General features: G+C 40.7%; 4 protein-coding genes across 12 annotated transcripts in view; 2 read left to right on the top strand and 2 right to left on the bottom strand.

Annotated features, from left to right (window-relative positions):
* Window positions 1-1600, bottom strand: part of atg4a (autophagy related 4A, cysteine peptidase) — a 9284-nt gene extending 7684 nt beyond the window's left edge. For 2 of the 3 annotated variants that reach the window (XR_007139004.1, XM_027154349.2), the window contains exons 1-4: window positions 1373-1568; window positions 569-679; window positions 266-337; window positions 54-152 (exon numbers count right to left, since the gene is read on the bottom strand). Coding sequence is in view for 2 of the 3 variants with exons in the window: in XM_027154349.2 (XP_027010150.1) it covers window positions 54-152; window positions 266-337; window positions 569-679; window positions 1373-1382 (292 nt within the window). In the remaining variant the exon portion in view is untranslated. Of the gene's footprint in view, window positions 1-53; window positions 219-265; window positions 338-568; window positions 680-1372 lie in introns of all 3 variants that reach the window. The other variant, XM_047805752.1, reaches the window with a different exon arrangement.
* On the top strand, window positions 1562-8358 carry ankrd46a (ankyrin repeat domain 46a). 3 transcript variants are annotated; one of them, XM_027154352.2, is made up of 4 exons: window positions 1562-1700; window positions 2005-2323; window positions 3137-3295; window positions 4471-5270. In XM_027154352.2, the coding sequence occupies exons 2-4, from the start codon at window positions 2016-2018 to the stop codon at window positions 4685-4687; spliced, it is 684 nt and encodes a 227-aa protein (XP_027010153.1). In that variant the 5' UTR covers window positions 1562-1700; window positions 2005-2015; the 3' UTR covers window positions 4688-5270. The 3 variants fall into 3 exon arrangements, with proteins under 3 accessions (XP_027010153.1, XP_027010154.2, XP_027010155.2); XM_027154353.2 differs by lacking the exon at window positions 4471-5270 and adding an exon at window positions 7559-8358 and having other exon boundaries at window positions 1570-1700; window positions 1992-2323; XM_027154354.2 differs by having other exon boundaries at window positions 1570-1700; window positions 1992-2323.
* LOC113647573 (G2/mitotic-specific cyclin-B3-like) lies at window positions 5991-10570 on the bottom strand. Of its 3 annotated transcripts, none has more exons than XM_027154350.2 (12): window positions 10430-10570; window positions 10086-10304; window positions 9846-9929; window positions 9478-9578; window positions 9247-9376; window positions 8912-9010; window positions 8694-8786; window positions 8360-8497; window positions 8007-8162; window positions 7577-7726; window positions 6319-6449; window positions 5991-6245 (listed from the first exon to the last, which is right to left on the bottom strand). In XM_027154350.2, exons 2-12 carry the CDS (start codon window positions 10161-10163, stop codon window positions 6176-6178), a joined length of 1230 nt encoding a protein of 409 aa, XP_027010151.1. In that variant the 5' UTR covers window positions 10164-10304; window positions 10430-10570; the 3' UTR covers window positions 5991-6175. The 3 variants fall into 3 exon arrangements, with proteins under 3 accessions (XP_027010151.1, XP_027010152.1, XP_047661709.1); XM_027154351.2 differs by having other exon boundaries at window positions 10086-10301; window positions 10430-10481; XM_047805753.1 differs by having other exon boundaries at window positions 6106-6245; window positions 6315-6449.
* A 995-nt stretch (window positions 10571-11565) lies between these two features.
* The window catches only part of rbm27 (RNA binding motif protein 27), a 14130-nt gene continuing 5695 nt past the window's right edge, over window positions 11566-20000 (top strand). Inside the window, exons 1-11 of one of the 3 annotated variants that reach the window (XM_027154366.2) lie at window positions 11566-11857; window positions 12358-12476; window positions 13223-13353; window positions 14053-14150; window positions 14914-15116; window positions 15411-15701; window positions 16427-16654; window positions 18023-18208; window positions 18629-18775; window positions 18978-19110; window positions 19559-19712. In XM_027154366.2, coding sequence (XP_027010167.1) covers window positions 11799-11857; window positions 12358-12476; window positions 13223-13353; window positions 14053-14150; window positions 14914-15116; window positions 15411-15701; window positions 16427-16654; window positions 18023-18208; window positions 18629-18775; window positions 18978-19110; window positions 19559-19712 — 1749 coding nt within the window. In that variant the 5' untranslated portion in view covers window positions 11566-11798. The remainder of the gene's footprint in view (window positions 11858-12357; window positions 12477-13222; window positions 13354-14052; window positions 14151-14913; window positions 15117-15410; window positions 15702-16426; window positions 16655-18022; window positions 18209-18628; window positions 18776-18977; window positions 19111-19558; window positions 19713-20000) is intronic. The other 2 variants (XM_027154367.2, XM_027154368.2) reach the window with 2 other exon arrangements.

The raw sequence follows: 20000 nt of genomic DNA, 5'->3' as shown, positions 1-20000 counted from the left end.
TAACGCAGCCTTTAGATCTGTATAAGAATTCAGACATTTCTTTTTTGCTTTACTTCTTCCAAGATGGCTGCAGATGAGGGCCTGTGCCAGGATCATCTGCCCACAGCGCAGCATGCAGCCCCAGCCGGTGTCTGACGATGGACCTGTTCCTCCTGAAGGCCAGAAATATAATGTGATCAGCACAAACCCAAAACTATCAGGCTTTGCCCTCTCACAGCCTGATGAACAGAACAGAAAGAAATTGGTGACGTCATCAGCTACTGACCAATAGGGCTGAACTTCTTCCTGTATGTAAACCACAGCCGTGAACGCACATCAGACAGAAGCTCTGACTTTTCTGTTAAAAAATAAATAAATAAAAATAAAGATGATCACACAAACTGTAAAACCTTCAGATTAGAGTTCACAGTTTCTCCTGTAATAATGTTTTAGAGCTGAAGTTCTGATGTTATTTACAGAAACACTGTATAATAATAAGCTCTGATTCTAATCATTTTGTGAGGTCATGTGAAGTACTGCATGCTTTATTATGAATGTCTTATGTCAATGACGTGTGTATTATTATTACCTGTTTTAACATTATAAGATTCTCCTAAAAGCCACACTGGACCTTCAGTGTCTGGTAAATCTTCAAGGAATTCAGAGAACACGTTGATCTGGTTTTCATACTTGGCTAAAACTTGGAGAAAGTGACAAGAACGATTACAGCAGCAGACAGCAGGGTTAGAGTTACTCACTAAATTACTTTTAATACAATCACATAATTTTATTTCTAAAGATCATTAATATATATATATATATATATATATATATATATATATATATATGTGTGTGTGTGTGTATTTGTGTGTGTGTGTGTATATGTGTGTGTGTGTGTGTGTGTGTGTATATATGTGTGTGTGTTTGTATATATATATGTGTATATGTGTGTGAGTGTGTGTATATATGTGTGTGTGTGTGTGTGTGTGTATATATATATATGTGTGTGTATGTGTGAGAGTGTGTGTATATATATATATATATGTGTGTATGTGTGTGTGTGTGTGTGTGTGTGTGTGTGTCTGCTTGAATATATATATATGTGTGTGTGTGTGTGTGTGTGTGTGTGTGTGTGTGTGTGTGTGTGTGTGTGTGTTCAGGCCACTAATCAGGAGACAATGAGAAAACTTGAACCTCAGTAATAAAAATAAAGCCGGAAAGAAGTAAACACTTTAAGCCCAAACCGTTTCTCACTTTAATCTGTACACAAAGGCGATAAATAAATAAACACACACACACACACACACACACACACACACACACACACACACACACACACACACACACACACACACACGCTGAACTTTAACGGTTTTATGTGCACATCTCTTACCTGCCTCCATACTGAGCTGTCATCAGTGTTTAAAGTCAACGTACAAATACAAAAACACAGAATTGTGGGTGATATTGTCCATGTGTTGATTTCCTTGTGTCAAAAAAGCATCAAGAGAACTACAAATTCCAGCAGTATCAGCGCGCACACACAGCCGACAAACGTTACCAAAACATTGCAAGGCATTATGGGAGTTGTAGTAGCTTCGCCTATGGCATCAGTTTCCGGTTTACGTCTTTTGTTTATCAAGCAAGCTAGTTGTCGGTGTCCAAACGAACAGGGAGAAAACCGGCTTCGGAGAATTTCTAACATTAATCTGTCTATTAAGGTATTATTTTACTTCGTTATTAGTCATGTTGCCTTTACAATCATACTGTATGTTGGCTAGACAGCGTGTGTTGTTAGCTAACGTGGCTAAGTGCTAAAGTACATGCTAACAGCTTCAGTAGTTTATGGTAACGAATCAGAACGTGATCGTCATCATAAGCAGCAGTGATTCTGTGCTGTTTGTCTCTCAGACTGTAATTAAATGTCGAGGCTGATGTTAGATTTAACGCGATGATGATGATGATGATGATGATGATGTATGACTGCCTTCTGTATTAAACACTGACATCAGGTGTGTTGTGTAGGACGTGCAGTGATGTACATGTTCACCAGTGATTCCCTTCAGTCCGCACTGCCACTGCTGCAGTCCTGCATTGATGGACACGTTTCTTACACTAAGCGCCTGCTGGAGACCGGATTTGACCCAAACACACGTGACTATCGCGGACGCTCAGGAATGCACCTTGCTGCGGCACGTGGAAACGTGGAGATCTGCCGCCTGCTACACAAGTTTGGAGCAGACCTGCTGGCCACTGACACGCAGGGGAACACGGCTCTACACGTGTGTGGACACGTGGACACCATCCAGTTCCTAGTGTCCAACGGACTCAAGATCGACATCTGGTCCGTGAATTTTCTTAACAAATATAATATTGAACAGCACGTGTAGGGTTTAATTATCTCTACACAATATTACACTTATCAAATGTCCAGTGTTTACTCTTATTATATTATATTTTATATTATTCTACTTCGGTCTTTTCCCGTTAGGGGGCGCCACATAGAATCATCAGTTCCCACCTAAGTCTATCCTCATCATCCTCTTCTCCCACACCAGTTACCTTCATCTCCTCATCTAACACATCCATATATCTCCTCTTTGTCCTTCCTGTTGACCTCTGACCTGCAGCTCAATCTCCAACATCCTTCTACCAATGTAACATCTCCCTCCTCTGTACATGTCCAAACCATCTCTCTATAGTCTCTCTGTCCTCGTCCCCAAAACAAACTGGGCTTTCACATTTTTATGATGAAATGATCACTTTTCTACATGGAAAAAATCCTGAATTGTGCTTATTTAAACAGTAAATCATGAGTGGGGAGAATCTGTATCTCACAAAGCATTTTGCAGACAAAAGACATCGTTTCAAAAGAGTCTTATTCCATCTGTAGGAAGTTTTCTCATGTGCTCTCCGAGAGGGAGGGGCTACTTTCTCTCTCTCCTGTCAATCACAGCAGCGCTCACCAGTCGTGGGGGTCGGTGAGCTTGTGTATGAGGAAGAGGAGCAGCACTTTGACTCCATGTCTCAGACGTGTATATATCATCTCTGCTGGTGGTTTCATGTGATAGGGCAGAGCGTGGCTGGTGGGCGGGACTTCATCTTTGTGCTGATACTTTAAAAGTTTATATTCTGATAAGGTTTATTTTATTTACAGTAATCACAATGGAGCGACTCCTCTGGTCCTGGCTAAGAGGCGCGGTGTAAACAGAGATGCTCTCCGGCTGCTGGAAGGACTGGAGGAGCAGGAGGTGAAGGGCTTCAACCGCAGCTCCCACTCCAGCCTGGAGAAGATGCACATAGCAGATAATGAGAGGTGAGCTCATAGAGCTCATAGAGTTACATGTAAACTATGTAGTTTTAGCTATAAACGTTAGTTATAACAATGTGTTTCCTCAGAAATCTCTCTTAAAGTTAATGAGAGAAAGAAATAAACCTCAGCTTGTCTTGTTGCTTAGAAACACAAGGACGTGTAAACATGTCTGTCCTGAAGTGGTGGAGAACTTCAAGTTCCAGCTTCACCTCTGACTGACGCACAGAGCACACACACACACGCGCACACACACACAGAGCGCGCACACACACAGTGCTCACACACGCACAGAGCTCACATGCACACACACACACACACGCACAGAGCTCACGCACAGAGGTCACACCCAGAGCACACACACAGAGCACACACACACAGAGCTCACACAGAGCTCACACACACACACACACACACACACACACATGCACACAGCTCACACACACACACACATGCACACAGCTCACACACACAGCTCACACACACACGCACAGAGCTCACACACACGCTCACACACACACACACGCACAGAGCTCACACACACACACACACTCACACATGCACAGAGCTCACACACAGAGCTCACACACACACGCACAGAGCTCACACACACACTCACACACACACACACACACACACACACACACACACACACACACACACACACACACACACACAGAGGAGATTCCTTCAGCATATTAAATAAGCATGTCCATTAAATCAATGATTTTATTTATTTTTTCTATTCTAATGTTTTTTGGACATCTGTCTCTTATTATCTATTTTCTAGATAATAATAAGACCTACTTATCCAGGAAACACTTCAACTAGCACTTCTTTCCTTATCTTTTGCATTTAAAATAAAAAAACCTTTGACACTTTTTCATTGTAACCCATGCTGTAAATGTAATGTGGAGCGTTTGCATACAGGTCCCCTTGAATGGGCTGTTACTATGGAAACGCATTATCACAAGCAATGAGACTAGAACTAAACCAGTAGAAGTTCCTAAAAACCTGCAGTAATATTTCCAGTGTTGCAGGAAGTCTGTCTGTAATTCTCCCGACACAAACCCCCTTCACCGAGCTGCACCTCTCTAAAACATTCATCTTTTATATATTGAGCACTTTCTATTATGCACACACACATGTTTATTTCCAATCTCTTTGTTCCTCTTGTTTAGTGCCATGGAGAGTCATTCGCTCCTCAACCCTCACCTCCACCGCAGTGACGGTGTGTTCTCTAGCTTTCGCACCACATGGCAGGAGTTTGTGGAAGATCTGGGCTTCTGGAGGGTTCTGTTTCTCCTGCTGTTCATCTCCCTGCTCTCACTGGCTATCGCTTACTACGTCAGTGGAGTCCTGCCTTTTAGTTCAAATCAGCTGGAACTTGTGCGTTAGGAATGTAATCCTGAGCGATAACGAACTGACGGAGCTTTGGGAGTAAAGTCAAGTAATCTGTTTAAGGAACCACGATGTTTCTGCTTCTTAAACTCTTACCATGTGATCGTGTTGTACTGATGTTCTGTTTTTGTGTAAATAATCTAAACAGATTATTTTTATCCTCTCGTGCATTTTTTGCACAATGATTTTTTTCCCCAAGTTAATCCTGATCATTTAAAACACTTCACATTGTGTACAATTATGACTAGAATGGATCGTTAACTCTGAATGTTAATGTACGTGTGAGTTAATCATCACATCAGAGATCTTACTCTCACAGTTCTGGGTGTTAATGTCAGATTCTGATGATGAACAGAACCACAGACTTTTACATGGCTGATGTTTGGGGTTTAGTGAAAACACTACTGCTGTTTTAGGAAATGGATAAAACACGTCTACATGTAAAGGGACTTTTTTCCCTCTTGTACTCATTATTGTTATCGTTGTCTTGTGAGACAAAATCTTGCATTGCCGAGTTTTACACACACGACAGCTTTAACTAAATCCTGGAGATTAGAGATTAAAGATATTTAAGCTTTCACTCTGCAGCAGTAATGAGATTTTACTTTTCTTTACTGGAAAATTACTAACGCTGTAGTTTCCTTATAATGACAAACTTATGTAGATGTTTATGGCTGTAATTGTGTAATCTTAAATGTATGATAAAGGCAGCATGAACATCAGGTGAGGACATGAGTGTGTCAGTGTGTCCACGTCCTCGTCTCGCTCCGGAGTTCAGGCTGATAGTGATCATGACACGTGATGACACAAACTGCAGAGCACTTGTGAGAAAGCTATAATTATTTAATAATAAAGGAGATGGTGGTACAGCGTGGAGCATCTTCTCGTAGTTCCAGCATGAGTTCAGACCTGAGCTCAGGCTCCTGTCTGTGTGGAGTTCTCCTGGATCCTCTGGTTTCTGCACAGAAATCCTGGTGTGTGTGTGTGTGTGTGTGTGTGTCCTTCTGATGGATGGCATCTCTTCCAGTGTATTCCCAGATGTTCAGTGATGCTGACTAAGATGCAGCACTTGATGATAAATGAATTCTACCATTTCTTTACTCCACTCTGAATATGCTTTGAGGTTCATGCTACAAACTTCAGTAACTTTATTCTCGGTCCAGGACAAAGTTCACATGTGCATGTTTTTGGGAGGTGGAAAGAACCAGGAGAACACAAATGAACCCCATATGAAGATGAAGAAAATCATGAAACTCCACATAGTGTAGAATCTGTGAAGTAGAACCGTGATCCTCTGCAGTAAAGAGAGATGTTCGGTTTATTTACTCCAGCTGCTCTAATAACATGCTTCGTTTCCACTTCGTTAAAACAAATATCTTGATAAACAATATAAACCTTTAAAGCTTGTACAAAACGACAACAATTAAATAAATAAATAATAAATAATATTTAAAGTGTAGATGTTTTCTTTAATCCGCAGTGAAGTCAGGGACAAAGTGCTGCTTCTAACGTCTCCAGGTTCACCAGCGGAATTCTCGCAACCTCAAAGAAAACTCTGCAAAAGGCAAAGAAACAGATTATATATGAGACAAAATATCTCGTGTGAACAGCACATTTATCTCACCTACTTGTCAGAGTATTTGTTCTCCACGGCTCTGAGGTTCTCGTCTGCAGGACAGGCCAGCATGGCGTACAGTCTCCTGACCAGCGGGCCGAGTTCACGCAGTGTGTAACCGCTGTGGTGCTGCAGCGCCACCGTCTGCACGCCACACACAGTGAGAGTGTGAGTAAGAGTGTTAGCGTGTGTTACAGCGTGTGTTACAGCGTGTGTTACAGTGTGTGTTACAGCGTGTGTTAGAGTGTGTTACAGAGTGTGTTAAAGAGTGTTACAGTGTGTGTTACAGCGTGTGTTACAGCGTGTGTTACAGTGTGTGTTAAAGAGTGTTACAGTGTGTGTTACAGAGTGTGTTAAAGAGTGTTACAGTGTGTGTTACAGCGTGTGTTAAAGAGTGTTACAGTGTGTGTTACAGCGTGTGTTAAAGAGTGTTACAGTGTGTGTTACAGCGTGTGTTACAGCGTGTGTTACAGTGTGTGTTAAAGAGTGTTAGTGTGTGTTACAGAGTGTGTTAAAGAGTGTTACAGTGTGTGTTACAGCGTGTGTTAAAGAGTGTTACAGTGTGTGTTACAGAGTGTGTTACAGAGTGTGTTACAGAGTGTGTTACAGAGTGCTAAGTGTGTGTGTGTTAGTGTGTGTGTTACAGTGTGTTACAGTGTGTTACAGAGTGTGTTACAGAGTGTGTTACAGAGTGTGTTACAGAGTGTGTTACAGAGTGTGTTACAGAGTGTGTTACAGAGTGCTAAGTGTGTGTATGTGTTACTGTGTGTGTTACTGTGTGTGTTACAGTGTGTGTTAGTGTGTTACAGAGTGTGTTACAGAGTGCTAAGTGTGTGTGTGTGTTACAGTGTGTGTTACTGTGTGTGTTAAAGAGTGCTGTGTGTCATCTGTAAGTCATTACAAAGCCGCCAACAGGAGAACGCTCGCCCATCACTAAGGACTGAATACCAGCGATGGAGCTGTGACTCAGAGCAGCTTTACTGTATATTTATTGTAACACAATAAGTTTGTTTTAGGATCTGAACTAAGTGAATTCCTCCACAGTGCCGTAACGCAGTGCAGACCAGCGTTATTAGGTTTAGGGGGCAAATACTTTTTCACACACATGTAGTTTGGGTTTTGTGCATGTTGTGTTTACGTGTTAGCTTTGACTAATATCTAAATTTGTTTGATCTGAAACATTAAATTGTGACAAACTTTTTAACAGCGCTGTATTAAGATGATTAGTCTGTTCCCTTGTGTGTGATGTGCAGAGTGGTGTGAGATCTCACCCAGAGTCCCAGGCTGTTAGTGATGGAGGCGAGGAGGAGGCAGGCGGAGGCTAAACGTGACGCTCGCTCCGGCACCAGCTCCAGCTCCATCAGGCTCAGTTCACACACATAGCGCGCTAAAGTTAGCGTCTCCATGCTAGCATGAGCCACCTGTGGGTTTGGGTCACAGTTATATCACAGGTACAAACTCAGTGTCTACAGAAGGAAGCTTTTATAATCTCTTCTTAACGTTCTTGGAAGCTTTTAGCTTTTTGTTGTTTTACTGGAGATTTGAATTGACTGAGTATTAAAATCTGTATCATCATCATCATCATCATCGGAGTGTAAATCAGGCGCTTCATCAACCTGCCTGTGGGAATTATTATCAGCACTGTACATAATGTTTATTAAATTAAAAGCAACTCATAATGAAAGCATGAAACTCTCCAACCTTTGCGTAACGCCTGAGGAACGTGTAAGGCACAGGGATGTTAATGTCAAAGTTAAGTCCTTGGAGAATTTTCCTTTCCATAACAAGGAATTCCTGTCTCTCATAAGCATCATCACAAATGTACAGGAAGTCTTCAACCCCCGGAGGACAGCGTTCCTGCACAAACATGAGAAATAAACTTTATTAAACAGTTAAAAGCACAGAGGAACAAAACCCAACTAATGCTGATCATGAACCTGAGCAGGTGGATTCACACTTCCATCGTGATCCTCAGCTTTCATTAGAAGTTGTTGCATCTTAGTAGTAAAAAAATCATTACATGTCAATCTGTACAATAAAATTTGTTGTCTTACTTCAAACTTGGCAGCGATGAGCATCGCCGTGGATCCGATGAGCTGAAGCGATTCTCTCATCACCTCTGTGATGGACAGGTAGTGATCCGTCAGCTTCACCGCCAGGTACAAAGTTTCATGAGTCAGCTCAAAGTTTTCCTGCATTGTGGAGATGTAAAAATAATCACATGTTGAGATTCAGTTATAATCAGAACACGCACTCGCATCGCACTAATCAGCCGTGAGATCAGACACGTCATCACCCATCCACATGTAACATTAACAGACATAAGACAATAAGATGGGAACATTTCCCAGACAGACTGACAGACAGATCCACATGACAGGATGTTACCTGGACTTCCACCATCCAGTCGATCAGAATACCTCTCATACTTGCGTTCAGGTCTGGTTGAGTGTGCATGTAATCAGTCAAGACAAATTTCTCCTGAAAACAACAAATCACAAATTTCAAAATTCACACACAGCAGCTCTAAAATAATTTGGTTCATGTCACTGTGTTACACATTCACAGTGTCACACAGTCTGGACTCAGCCCCAGGAGATTCTTACCTCTCGGTTTCTGAGGTAGACAAAAATATCTTTAGTGTACTCTGGACTCATCAAACAGTCGTCAGCTTGCTCATGATCAACATCAGACTCTTCTGGGACCTGCAGGACAGACAGGCTCAAAGCCATGAGTGTAATGAGCAGAGGTCTATGGATGGAAATTCCATGCAGTGAGAACATGTAGTGGAACTCCACAGGGACAGTAACATGAGATCAGAACTGAACTCTGGAGCTGTGATTAGACGAAGAAACTCACTGCACTACTATGTGGTTAATCTGATAAAAAAAAACATTTTAATCTGTTCAACAACTATTTTTTAAGAATAATATTCAATAACCATTTGGTTTTGGACTGCAGGCCACTCCTTAGCAGAAGACACACCAGGGTCTGATGATGTAAAGTCCTTCACACGATCCATCTGATCTTCAGCTTTTTTACTCTGTTCCTCAGAGAACATGTGTTTAGACCTGGAGTAATAACACAAGTTAAACATTAGAGCAATAAGGATTATTATTATTATTATTATGTATAATAAATGTCTGTGAAGGATCTGAGGACTGATTATTACACTTTTAGGTTGTCGTTAGCTTTTATAACCACTTTGCTTATCTGTGTCTTCTTGGACACATTGATGTCTTTGACACAGGCTTCATTCTGGACTTTTTTGGTCTGTTTGGGAAAAGAGATAGAGCTTTATGAACCCAGGTAAAGAACCAGACCACAATGTCCTTTTAGAGTAAACCTTTAACACAAAGACATGCACTAAACGGACTCTTGGTACCATCCCAGTGACCAGGTTACTGAACCTGACACCTAATTAATTACAAATGACACAAAAAACATAAATCACAGAAATGTCAATAAAAAAACAAAACAATAAACAAAACATTTTAAATAGAAATAAAAAGAAATATGGTCAAATAAACGTCAGCCTACATTTGTAAGGTCAACAAAGGCAGATCTTTTCTTTGGAGCTCCTTTTGGAGAAGATGGACTTCTTCTGATATGATGAACATGTTCCTGTAACAAATAAAAATGTACAGGAGATGAAAAATAATGATCTAAACATGAGAAACATTACACAGTAGTTAGTGTGTGTGTGTGTGTGTGTGTGTGTGTGTGTGTGTGTGTGTGTGTGTGTGTGTGTGTGTGTGTCAGTTAGTTAGTTTTGCTCACCTGGTTATCAGATCCAGTCCCTTTACTCTGAGCTTTAGACCCACAGCAATGTGATTCCCTCCGCTGTGGGCAATGCATGATGTTACCGTCCCAAAATGTCCAGCTTTCAGTGTCCTGTGAATGTGTCCTTCAGTCTGATCCGTCACACACACGTGTGTTTACTGTTCCTCTGGGAATAAACACTGAAACACATCTGATCTCATCTGATCTGATCGACTGCTATAGGATTTTTAGAAAAGGAAAATATTAGAATTTTAAGCATGAAATCATTTGCTGATAATTTTATTCCGTAAAAAAACATTTTCTACATGTTTTAACCACTTATGTGGACACAAAATTTGAACCTGAAGCAGCTCCAAGCTGCATTGTGATTGGTTGTTGTCTTTCCCCTCAACTGCCACAGACAAAAGTCTGTTTAAACCTGCGACCAATAAAGAGCGTCACTTCTGGCCAATAGGAGAAGGGGCGGGGCGATAAGCTGTGGTGCTTCTTTATCGCCATCTTGTGTGTACCAGCTGTTTAGTCCAGAGCAGGGGCAGTTCTAGGGTTTCATCTTTAGGGGTTTTAGCCCTCAGTGAGAATTTAAAACAAGAAGAGTTTTATATTATATATTATATGACTACATAGTAATGCTATTATTTAAAATGGCAAAAGTGGACACTAAAATGTTATACAGGTAATGATGTCAGTCTTGAATCAGATCAGTTCATGTATGTGTGCATTCTCTACAAACAGTGTCCAATGAATGCAGTCATTAATAAACTAATATTCACAAAGACCAAATCAATAAATGTTATTTTTATTTAGTATATAGGCGCGTAAAAGCAAAGTAAAAAATCGCTCTTGGAACAAACTGATAAATAATTTTCTTTCCCAACGACGACATGTCCTGTTAACGTTTTTTTTTTATTGCTTATTTATGAAAGTAAAAATGATACTTTTAGTTTTAGGGTGGCTGAGATTACACTCAGGGGGCAGGAGACACCCTACAGAAGGTCTAGAACCGCCCCTGGTCCAGAGGCTACAAAAGCACCGTTTTTACCCCAATAACTAAATAAATAAACAATAAAAAATCCTCACGGATCACCCCAATGATATTACTGATGTAGTCACATTAAAGCACTCATTTGTGCTGACGGGCATTAAAACTGAGGTCATTCTTAAAGAGCTCTTAGAGGACATGGTCGATTTGTCATATTTATTAAGGAAAAGTATTTCAGAATGTTTAATATTAATATGAAGTGTGTGTTCTTCTTTCTTCTTGTGTAATAACAACGAACTAATCAAACCAACGCCAGCTGAAATGTGCAGTTTACATTAGAGAAGTTATTTTATTTGTGTTGCACAACAATCATCATTTATATACACTTATATCGATATGCCACAAATGTGCAGGAATGACGTGAAATCAAACGCACGCGCAGTACGGCGTCGTAAAAAAAAGTGCGCGGAACCGGACGTGGACCCTGCCGTACTAAACAGAACGTGACGTTAGTACGCTAGTGTGCGTGATGCGCGCTCTGTGATTGGCTGTGTGCGGTGTCACTGATGTTAGCATGTTAGCATGTCAATGATGGTAGCGCTCGGGTTTGAACGCGTTGCCCAGCGTGAGCTTTAATCTGAGGCCTAAAGTCGAGCTGTAACGGTAGTTCACTGACGATGAGACCCGCGGCAGCGCAGCAGCACCTCCACGTTTAGCACCGTTCTGTCACCATGATCATAGATAACGTGGACGCGCTGAAGTCCTGGCTGGCGAAGCTGCTCGAGCCGATGTGAGTGACATGTAGAGCTCGGATTAGCGCCTGCTAGCACAGATTAGCTCGCTAAACTGTTAGCATGCTAAACTCCCTCTGTGTTGTGTTTAACTCCGCCGTATTATTATTACTCAGTGCTCATGTCGCTCTGTGGGACTTTAAACACTTTACCTGAACACCACTGTGTACTTTCGTTAGCCTGATGCTAACTGTGCTAACGTGAGGTAAACCTGGGCTTTCTGTAAAGCAGAAGGTTTGTGAGCGCTTTCTCTCCCTCAGGCCACACAGTTAGTTCTACATGAATATTCATTAGCAGTGTTTATAAGTTCGGGGTCTGACAGCAGTATGAAGCACTGAGCTGGACAAATGTCACGGTCTGAAGTTTGTTACTGATTATTGTCCATGTTTTAGGGTGTAAGTGATTATTAATCCTATTCAAATCCACTGGGCGTTGTGGTGAACAAATATAAACAGAGGCTGGAAATATGGAAATAATGTCCTGTTTTCTGTCTTTACAGATGTGATGCTGATCCTTCAGCTTTGGCCAACTACGTTGTTGCTTTGGTGAAAAAAGACAAACCAGAGAAAGAGCTTCGGGCTTTATGTGCTGACCAACTGGACGTGTTTCTGCAGAAAGGTAAAGCTGCATTAAACTACATTCATCAACTTTATATAGAACATAACCTCTGTTCATATTATAGACTTTGATGTTAATGTCTGGTGTTAATTCTGAACATCATCCATCACAACATGTGGTATCTTTATTATTGCAAAAAATGGTATTGTTAAAACACTGACCCAGATTCTCCCAGCTTTGTTATGCTGTGGAGTTACTCTATTGTACAGTGTTTACTGTCACACACTGTCCACATAGTGTGCGTGTGTGTGTGTGTGTGTGTGTGTGTGTGTGTGTGTAAAATCTTTATCTTTATAACAATACTGTAGATCTGTCTGAAACGACTGTATGAAATGAGGCTCCAGTAGTGTGTGAAGATCAGTTTAATGGTGTGTGTGTGTGTGTGTGTGTTGTGGGTTAATGCTCCTATAGTGCGTTCTTTTCTTTGAACAGAAATGACAAACTGATTAAAAGCAGCAAATTTGATTGTTTTTTGAGTTGTAAAAATCGTACAATGATATTTTATTAGAAATTATTAAGATAATGAGAATTCAGTTTAAAGTAATGAACTATTTTTGGACATAAGTGTTTTTTAATATAATCACTAGTGTATTAATTAGCAAACGTAATCTTGTATATATTTTAGAAATATGTTTAAGTACTTTGCTGATGTTTATGTTGTAACTTCCAGCCCACCTTTTTAATCTAAACCTGACTTAAAGGTTTACAGGTTTTAAATAAATGGACTCTTCTCTTTTGTCCTGCAGAAACCACTGGCTTTGTGGAGAAACTCTTTGAAAGTCTCACCACCAAAAACTACCTGGGAAATCCTCCTGCTAAAGAAATTCCTAAAGAAGAGACAAAAGCTTCAGCTCCAAAGCCTGCTGAAACAGAAGAGGTGACATTTCTACTGCTATTATTTCTGCAGTGCTAATCTTTATCTGCTTTAGGACGTATTACAGAAAACACCAAATCATCTCTTAATGTTGGTGCAGATGTTCAGAGTTGAACAAAACTAGAACCCTGATAGAGAGGAGTACAGAAAAAATACACACTTCTAACAAGGTTTTTAAGCAGAGCACACTCTCTCGTGCATGCTCTCTCACACACACACACTCTCTCATGCATGCTCTCTCACACACACACACTCTCTCATGCATGCTCTCTCACACACACACACTCTCTCGTGCATGCTCTCTCACACACACACACTCTCTCATGCATGCTCTCTCGCACACACACACTCTCTCATGCATGCTCTCTCGCACACACACACTCTCGCACGCACACACTCTCGCGTGCACTCTCGCCCACACTCAGAAATACTCACAAAATATTCAAGCCCTGACTGTCCAGGTTCATTCTGAAGCTCAGTGACTCCACTTGTTTAGGGTCAAAGCTTGCAGTGTTACAACCTTTGTAGTGTTAGAGATTCACTGAAGTCTGTTTCTTCATGTGAGATTTCTGACCATAAAAAGCATGATGTTATTTTTAGACTACTTGTGTTAGGATGAGGAAATGTTATGGATAGAGATTTTACAGCACTTCTGTAAGTCACTCTGTAAAGTAATTATTAAATTGTTTGACGTCACTTCAGATGTCACTCTCTCTTCAGGTGGGTCACGTGGAGGATGAGAAGGAAAGCAGAAGACGAAGAAGTCCACTGAGAAATCGCTCAGACTTCAATGAATCAAGGTAAATATCTTCTTACATATAAATGCTGGTGTACGTTTATTGATGGATCTTCTGTTAAACACCTGACTTTTCTGACTGTCTGTTACTTATGTTATATTATTTATTTATTTGTCTGACTGGGTTGTTGTTACAGTGGTGGAGATGATCAGCAACTAGCATAATAGGCTTGTAACTGTTAAAGTAAATGCTTTGCTTTTAACAAACAAATTTAATTGCACAAAACCTAGATAGAAAATAGGAAAATTTGGGGCTAAATGTAAATTAGGCTGTTTGGTGATTCAGTCATTTCTGTTAGGCACTTGGTGGTGAATTAAATTAAAACCACTCTCTAAAGTGAGAAATTAACTTTTGATTGTTTTACTTGACTTCAATCTTTTCTACAGTTGTGGTCCATGATGTTCACAGATGTTCACCAGAGTGACAAAAAGGCTCTGCAGCTTTTAGAAGTTGTTTACGTTATATAGTGATTTAGGGATGTTTATGCAAATGAGTGTCACTGTGCACAAACAATACAGTTTAGACTGTGCATAAATCATCAGGAATCACATGTACTGTGTAAAGCATGTGATAAAAAAAAAAGAAAAACGTTACTGACAGTTGGGTCTCAGACAGAATTAACATGCACCCTTTGATAAACGAGACCCCTGAGCATTTCCTGCTGTCGTGTGGTGTTTCTGCTGCACTGTACAGCTTCTGGGATGATTCATAGATCAGCTATAGCTTCAAGTCATGGTCCCTTCATTTTGTCTGCGTGTCCCTCCAGGAATCGAGACGAGCGTCGGAGAGACGAGCGCAGACGACGGGAGCCTGAGCGCCACGGGAAGAGCAGCGAGATGTACAGAGAGAGAGAACGGGAACGAGAGAGAAATGACCGGAGGAGAGCAAGCTCACGAGGACGCAGTCGCAGCAGGAGTCGCAGTCGCAGCAGCAGCAGAGGAAAGAGCAGAGACCGAGAGCAGAGACGAGGTGAGTGATGTTCAAGCTTCTCTCTAAAAACACAGAGCATCAAACATTACAGCTGTTTCTCATATTAATGCTTGTAGAGAAATACATTTCTCCTGATTAGAATCATTAACTGCTTATTGTTTATATTCTTTCTCTATATCTGCTATATGTATGTAGGAAAGATTAGCTTTGTTTTTACCAAGCAGTAATTCATTATTATTGATTTTTTTTATTACTATTATTTATTAGTTCATTGTTAGTTGTGGTTCTGCTTTTGTAGTTGGTGAGAATTTTTTTTAAACCTTTTTTCCCCAGAACATCGGTCCAAATTTGAGCAGGAGCGGAAGGAGCCGGAGGCGTATACTACATTATCATCAGGTCCCTTAGGGAAACCTCAGCAGCAGCAGCAGCAGCAGCCCCCGCAGCTCCCCCTGCTCCCGCTGCCCCACCCTCGCGCTCCGTTTCCCCCCTTGGGCAGTCCCAGCATTCCCAGCGCCGTATCGGCTCATTTGCCCGACAGCACCACTGAGAACTGGACCACTTACTACTCTAATCATGGCGAGGGAAAGAGCGGCCCGTTGAAACACCGCTGCAGGGATTATGATGGTAAACACATTAAACTTTAAATCAAAATGTTCTGTCACATTTTTGCATGTTGAAAGAACATAAGATCTGATTGTCAGAGTTGTTTTCAGAGCTCAGTGAAGAGATTTTTATTCATTTTATTTACATTTCACTCATTTGCCTGATGCTTTATCCAAATACAGCTTACAGTTGAGACCTGATACTGACTGAACAGATGATGGTTATTTACCCAACAGTAGTTTTGCTGGGATTTGACCTCAGGACCTTGTGATCAGTTGCCCAGAGATTTACACACAGTCAGTCTTCAGCTCCACAGAGACATTTGTCTCTTTTGTTGGCACAGTGATGAGTCTGTTGTTGCTAATGAACAGTGCTAAAGGATTTTGAGTACAGTCTTGATTCAGAATTCTCCAGGGCCACGTCTCAGTCCGCGTCGGCTTCAGAGGGACTTTTCTAAGACAGTGTTTATATTTATGCTGCAGTCCCAGGAGCTTTTTCACACCGGTGGCAGACGACTGAAATGATCTGCTGAGGGAATCAGGTTGCCTAAGTAGGCTGTGTAATGAGCCAAGTGTGTGTGATGAAAAAACATGCACACAGTAGTCGCTGTTGTGATCTCTATTTCTGTTTAAATCTGCACCATTCGCACGTCAGTCAGGTGTTAAAGCTTAGATTTCACCATTTCTATTAAAAGTTATAATAATATAATAAAAAAAAAATTCTGTAACTTTTTTTTCTCTCTTCAGAGAAAGGATTTTGTGTCCGCGGTGACCTTTGTCCTTTCGACCATGGCAACGACCCTTTGATTGTGGACGACGTCGCCCTGCCCACTATAATTCCCTTTCCTCCCCCTGGCATTCCCCCTCCCAGGATGCCCCTCCCCATGCCCCCCATGGCAGAGCCCCACCCTGTTATGCCCATGCCAATCCCACCCCACGGGCAGCCGCCACCGCCAGGCATCTACCCCATGGCAGGTGAGTACTGTTTTTTTTTTTGGGGTGTGTTTCATCTGCTGCTGGTTCTAGTTCTGGAATGTGCTTCTTTTAAGTAACCATAACCCAAGTAACCAATTTAAAGTCATTTTATCATTCAATTCAATTAGTTCAAGTTTATTTGTATAGAGCTTTTTACAATTGACATTGTCTCAAAGCAGCTTTACAGAACATAAACATAGAACAAAGGGTTATTATAAGAATAATATAAAGATTAATAGAATACAAAATTCAAGATTAATATTAGATAGATTTAGTTCACAATGTGTATGTATTTATCCCTAATGAGCAAGTCTGAGGTGACTCAGGCAGCAGTGGCAATGAAAAACTCCCTTAGATGGTAAGGAAGAAACCTTGAGAGGAACCGGGCTTGAGGTGAACCTCATCCTCATCTGGGTGACACTGGGGGTGTGATTATAAATATACAGTCTAACAAATGTTGTATAGATGATGATAGTCATATCAAACTTTTCATGTTCCAGTTTGTCTCCGTCTTTGTCCAGGAAAATGTCACAGCTTTACATTAGAGTAAATACCACAACATACCACAGTATTACGTCTGATGTAAAGCTGCATCATGAACATTAATGTTGGTTGTGCCATGCTGACTGATGTTAATAATAATAACAGCAGTGTTGTGCTGAAATAATGTTTAGAACTGAACTATACAGTTTTGTATGCTGACTAGTTTCTGGATTTATCTTTATTGCTTTGCTGCGACTGAAAATGTCTGTTTACAGTATGAAAAGGAAAGTGGGTGATTTTTACTGCATACTCTGTGGCACACGATGAAAGCACAGACAAGTGACCGTGATCAGCTTAGCCATTCACATCAGGGGTGTTAATGTCCAGTTGGAGTTTCTGACTTTGTCCAGTGTGCTCAGGGATGTTCAGGTTGTTAGTTCAGTGAGATTTTGATAAGTTATTAAAGTTAAAATAAATGTAAGGGGGAAATATTTGTACATAATTTAAGTATGTAAATTGTATGGTAATAATGTACTTTAAAGTAAATAAGCACAAACATCTTATTCTGTAAATTCATGTGATTTTTGTGGGATAATTTAAAAATGTTTTTTAAAAAAATTACATCCGAAGGTCTTCTGGAGCAGATTTTAAAATATAAATGTTGGCTATTAGATATTAGATACACACATTAGGACAGGAGGATTCTGATGTTTTGACTGAACATTTTACATTTACAGCATTTATCCAGCGCAGCTCCCATTTATCTCATTTATACAGCTGAGCATTTAAGGGTTAAAGGCCCCCCCCCCCCCCCAAGCATCAGTCAGACTGAATTAAATGTTTAGTACTAAAGTGTGATTCGGTTTACTATTTTGTTCCATTTAGGACCGCCTCTAATCCCAAACAGTGGGATAGAGACTCCACATCATGTACGGACGAGCACCTCCTCCTCTCTGGCTCCACCTGGAGTAAACCCTCCTCCTCCTCCTCCACCTCCTCCTCCACCTCCTCCTTCTTCATCCTCTGCTATTTCTTCTGCTTCTCTACATCCTCAATACACTCTGTCTGAATGTAAGCTGCTTCTGCCGTCTTTCTGTTCATTCACTTTGTTGGCGTTAAATTTTAGATTCACCTCCCGATTAAACATTTAGACTCAATTCATATTAGCTCCTGTTGTAGAATAACTTGTTTACAGATCTAAACGTGCCAGGGGTAATTGGGTAAACAGCAGCTTGTGGGTGGGGGGGGTGTGTGTGTGTGTGAGTGTGTTCCTATAGCTCTGTACTAGCTCAGTTATGTTTTCTGTATTGATTTGTGAATGGTGTTATTACATGCTCTGAACAGTAGGTGGTGTTAGGACACATTTTAATTAACTTTAATTATAACTCGGTGCTCCTCTGTATCAGTGAAAACGATGAACATTTTTTATTCATTTACGGCTGAATCGAAAGCTGTTGAGCGGCTTTATTTATTTATTTATTTACTCCACAGACAGCTACGATCCTGAAGCATATAATCCAGAATCTCCAGCTATTACCGGGACAGGCCGAGCTCAGTACCGACAATTTATTCCTCGCATTCAGACTCAGAGACCCAACTTGATCGGTCTCACGTCAGGAGACACTCAGAGCTCCAGAGGTATGAGTTTTAACAGATTTAACATTTAACATTATTCTTTACTGTTTCTGGTTGTTTTTATTTTAATACATATCTTTATTTTGAATGGGACTGTACCAGTTCTGAAACATTCAATTACACACACGGTCTACACACAACTTTGTGTATACAACTCTGTTAAAGTGCTCTAACATCACGAATAAAATAATTTGTGTTTGTGTAGCTGCTAACATAGTAATCCAGACCGAGCCTTCGATATCCAGTGGTGAGGTGAGACACAGCATGGAGCTCGACAGCAGGAAGAGATCCCTGGAATGTGGAAATGGGCCTCAGGCCAAAAAGCCCTGGACTGACAAGTAAGTTTTTTTTTTTTTTTTTTTTTTTTTAATTATTGACTATTAATGATACTATTAAGTACTACATAAAATAAATAAATTGCTTGATGCAGGATTATATAGTCCATCACTCACCACATCTCTGCTGTTATCAACACATAACTGTAGGTGGTGATGTAAAGCAGTGCTTTTCTAGTCACTTTATCTGCCTACTGAGAGCAAATGTACTGAACCCGATCCCTTTAGGGCTTCTGTTCTACACCGATTTGTTCTAACCCTAAATCACACAGTCCGATTTTACTAATGAGCTCCTTCACAAAGAACGAAACCTAATTCTTCAGATGAGATGTGGTTCAGGCAGAAGCAAAGGCAGATCACACTAATGCAAAGGAACGTCTGTGCGTGCGAATATATATCTAAAATGAACCAACACAAGATCCATAAAAATATTGATATTTTCATTCCCTAGGCAAAATTTCAACAATCAGCACAAGTCACCCTTCCCCAAGAAGAACCACTACGTCAACACCAAACTGGAAGTTCGCAGAATTCCCCGTGAACTCAACAACATAACCAAACTAAACGGACATTTCAGCAAGTTTGGGACCATCGTGAATATACAGGTGCAAATCGTAATCTCCTACTTTAATAAACATTACTTTAACACACAGCACATGCAAAACTTCCTTAATTGTGAGTATGCTCTTCTCACACCATGAGATCTGCCCTCCTGTCCGTCCGTCTGCCTACACTTGGTGTTTTGTCAGATCAGTCAACAAGTCCTGTAATATTCCAGTATGTCTAATACTGTTAATATCCCAAATAATATAAATCTTCATAATTTTTTATTCCACGTTTGGTAAATAAAGAATCAGTGAAATAATTGCGATTGAAACACTTCTTGCTGCTGA

The sequence above is a fragment of the Tachysurus fulvidraco genome, chromosome 21 (assembly GCF_022655615.1).
Source record: "Tachysurus fulvidraco isolate hzauxx_2018 chromosome 21, HZAU_PFXX_2.0, whole genome shotgun sequence".
Lineage (NCBI taxonomy): Eukaryota > Metazoa > Chordata > Actinopteri > Siluriformes > Bagridae > Tachysurus > Tachysurus fulvidraco.
The sequence above is the reverse complement of the archived record's forward strand: the minus strand, read 5'-3'. Positions and strand labels throughout refer to the sequence as shown.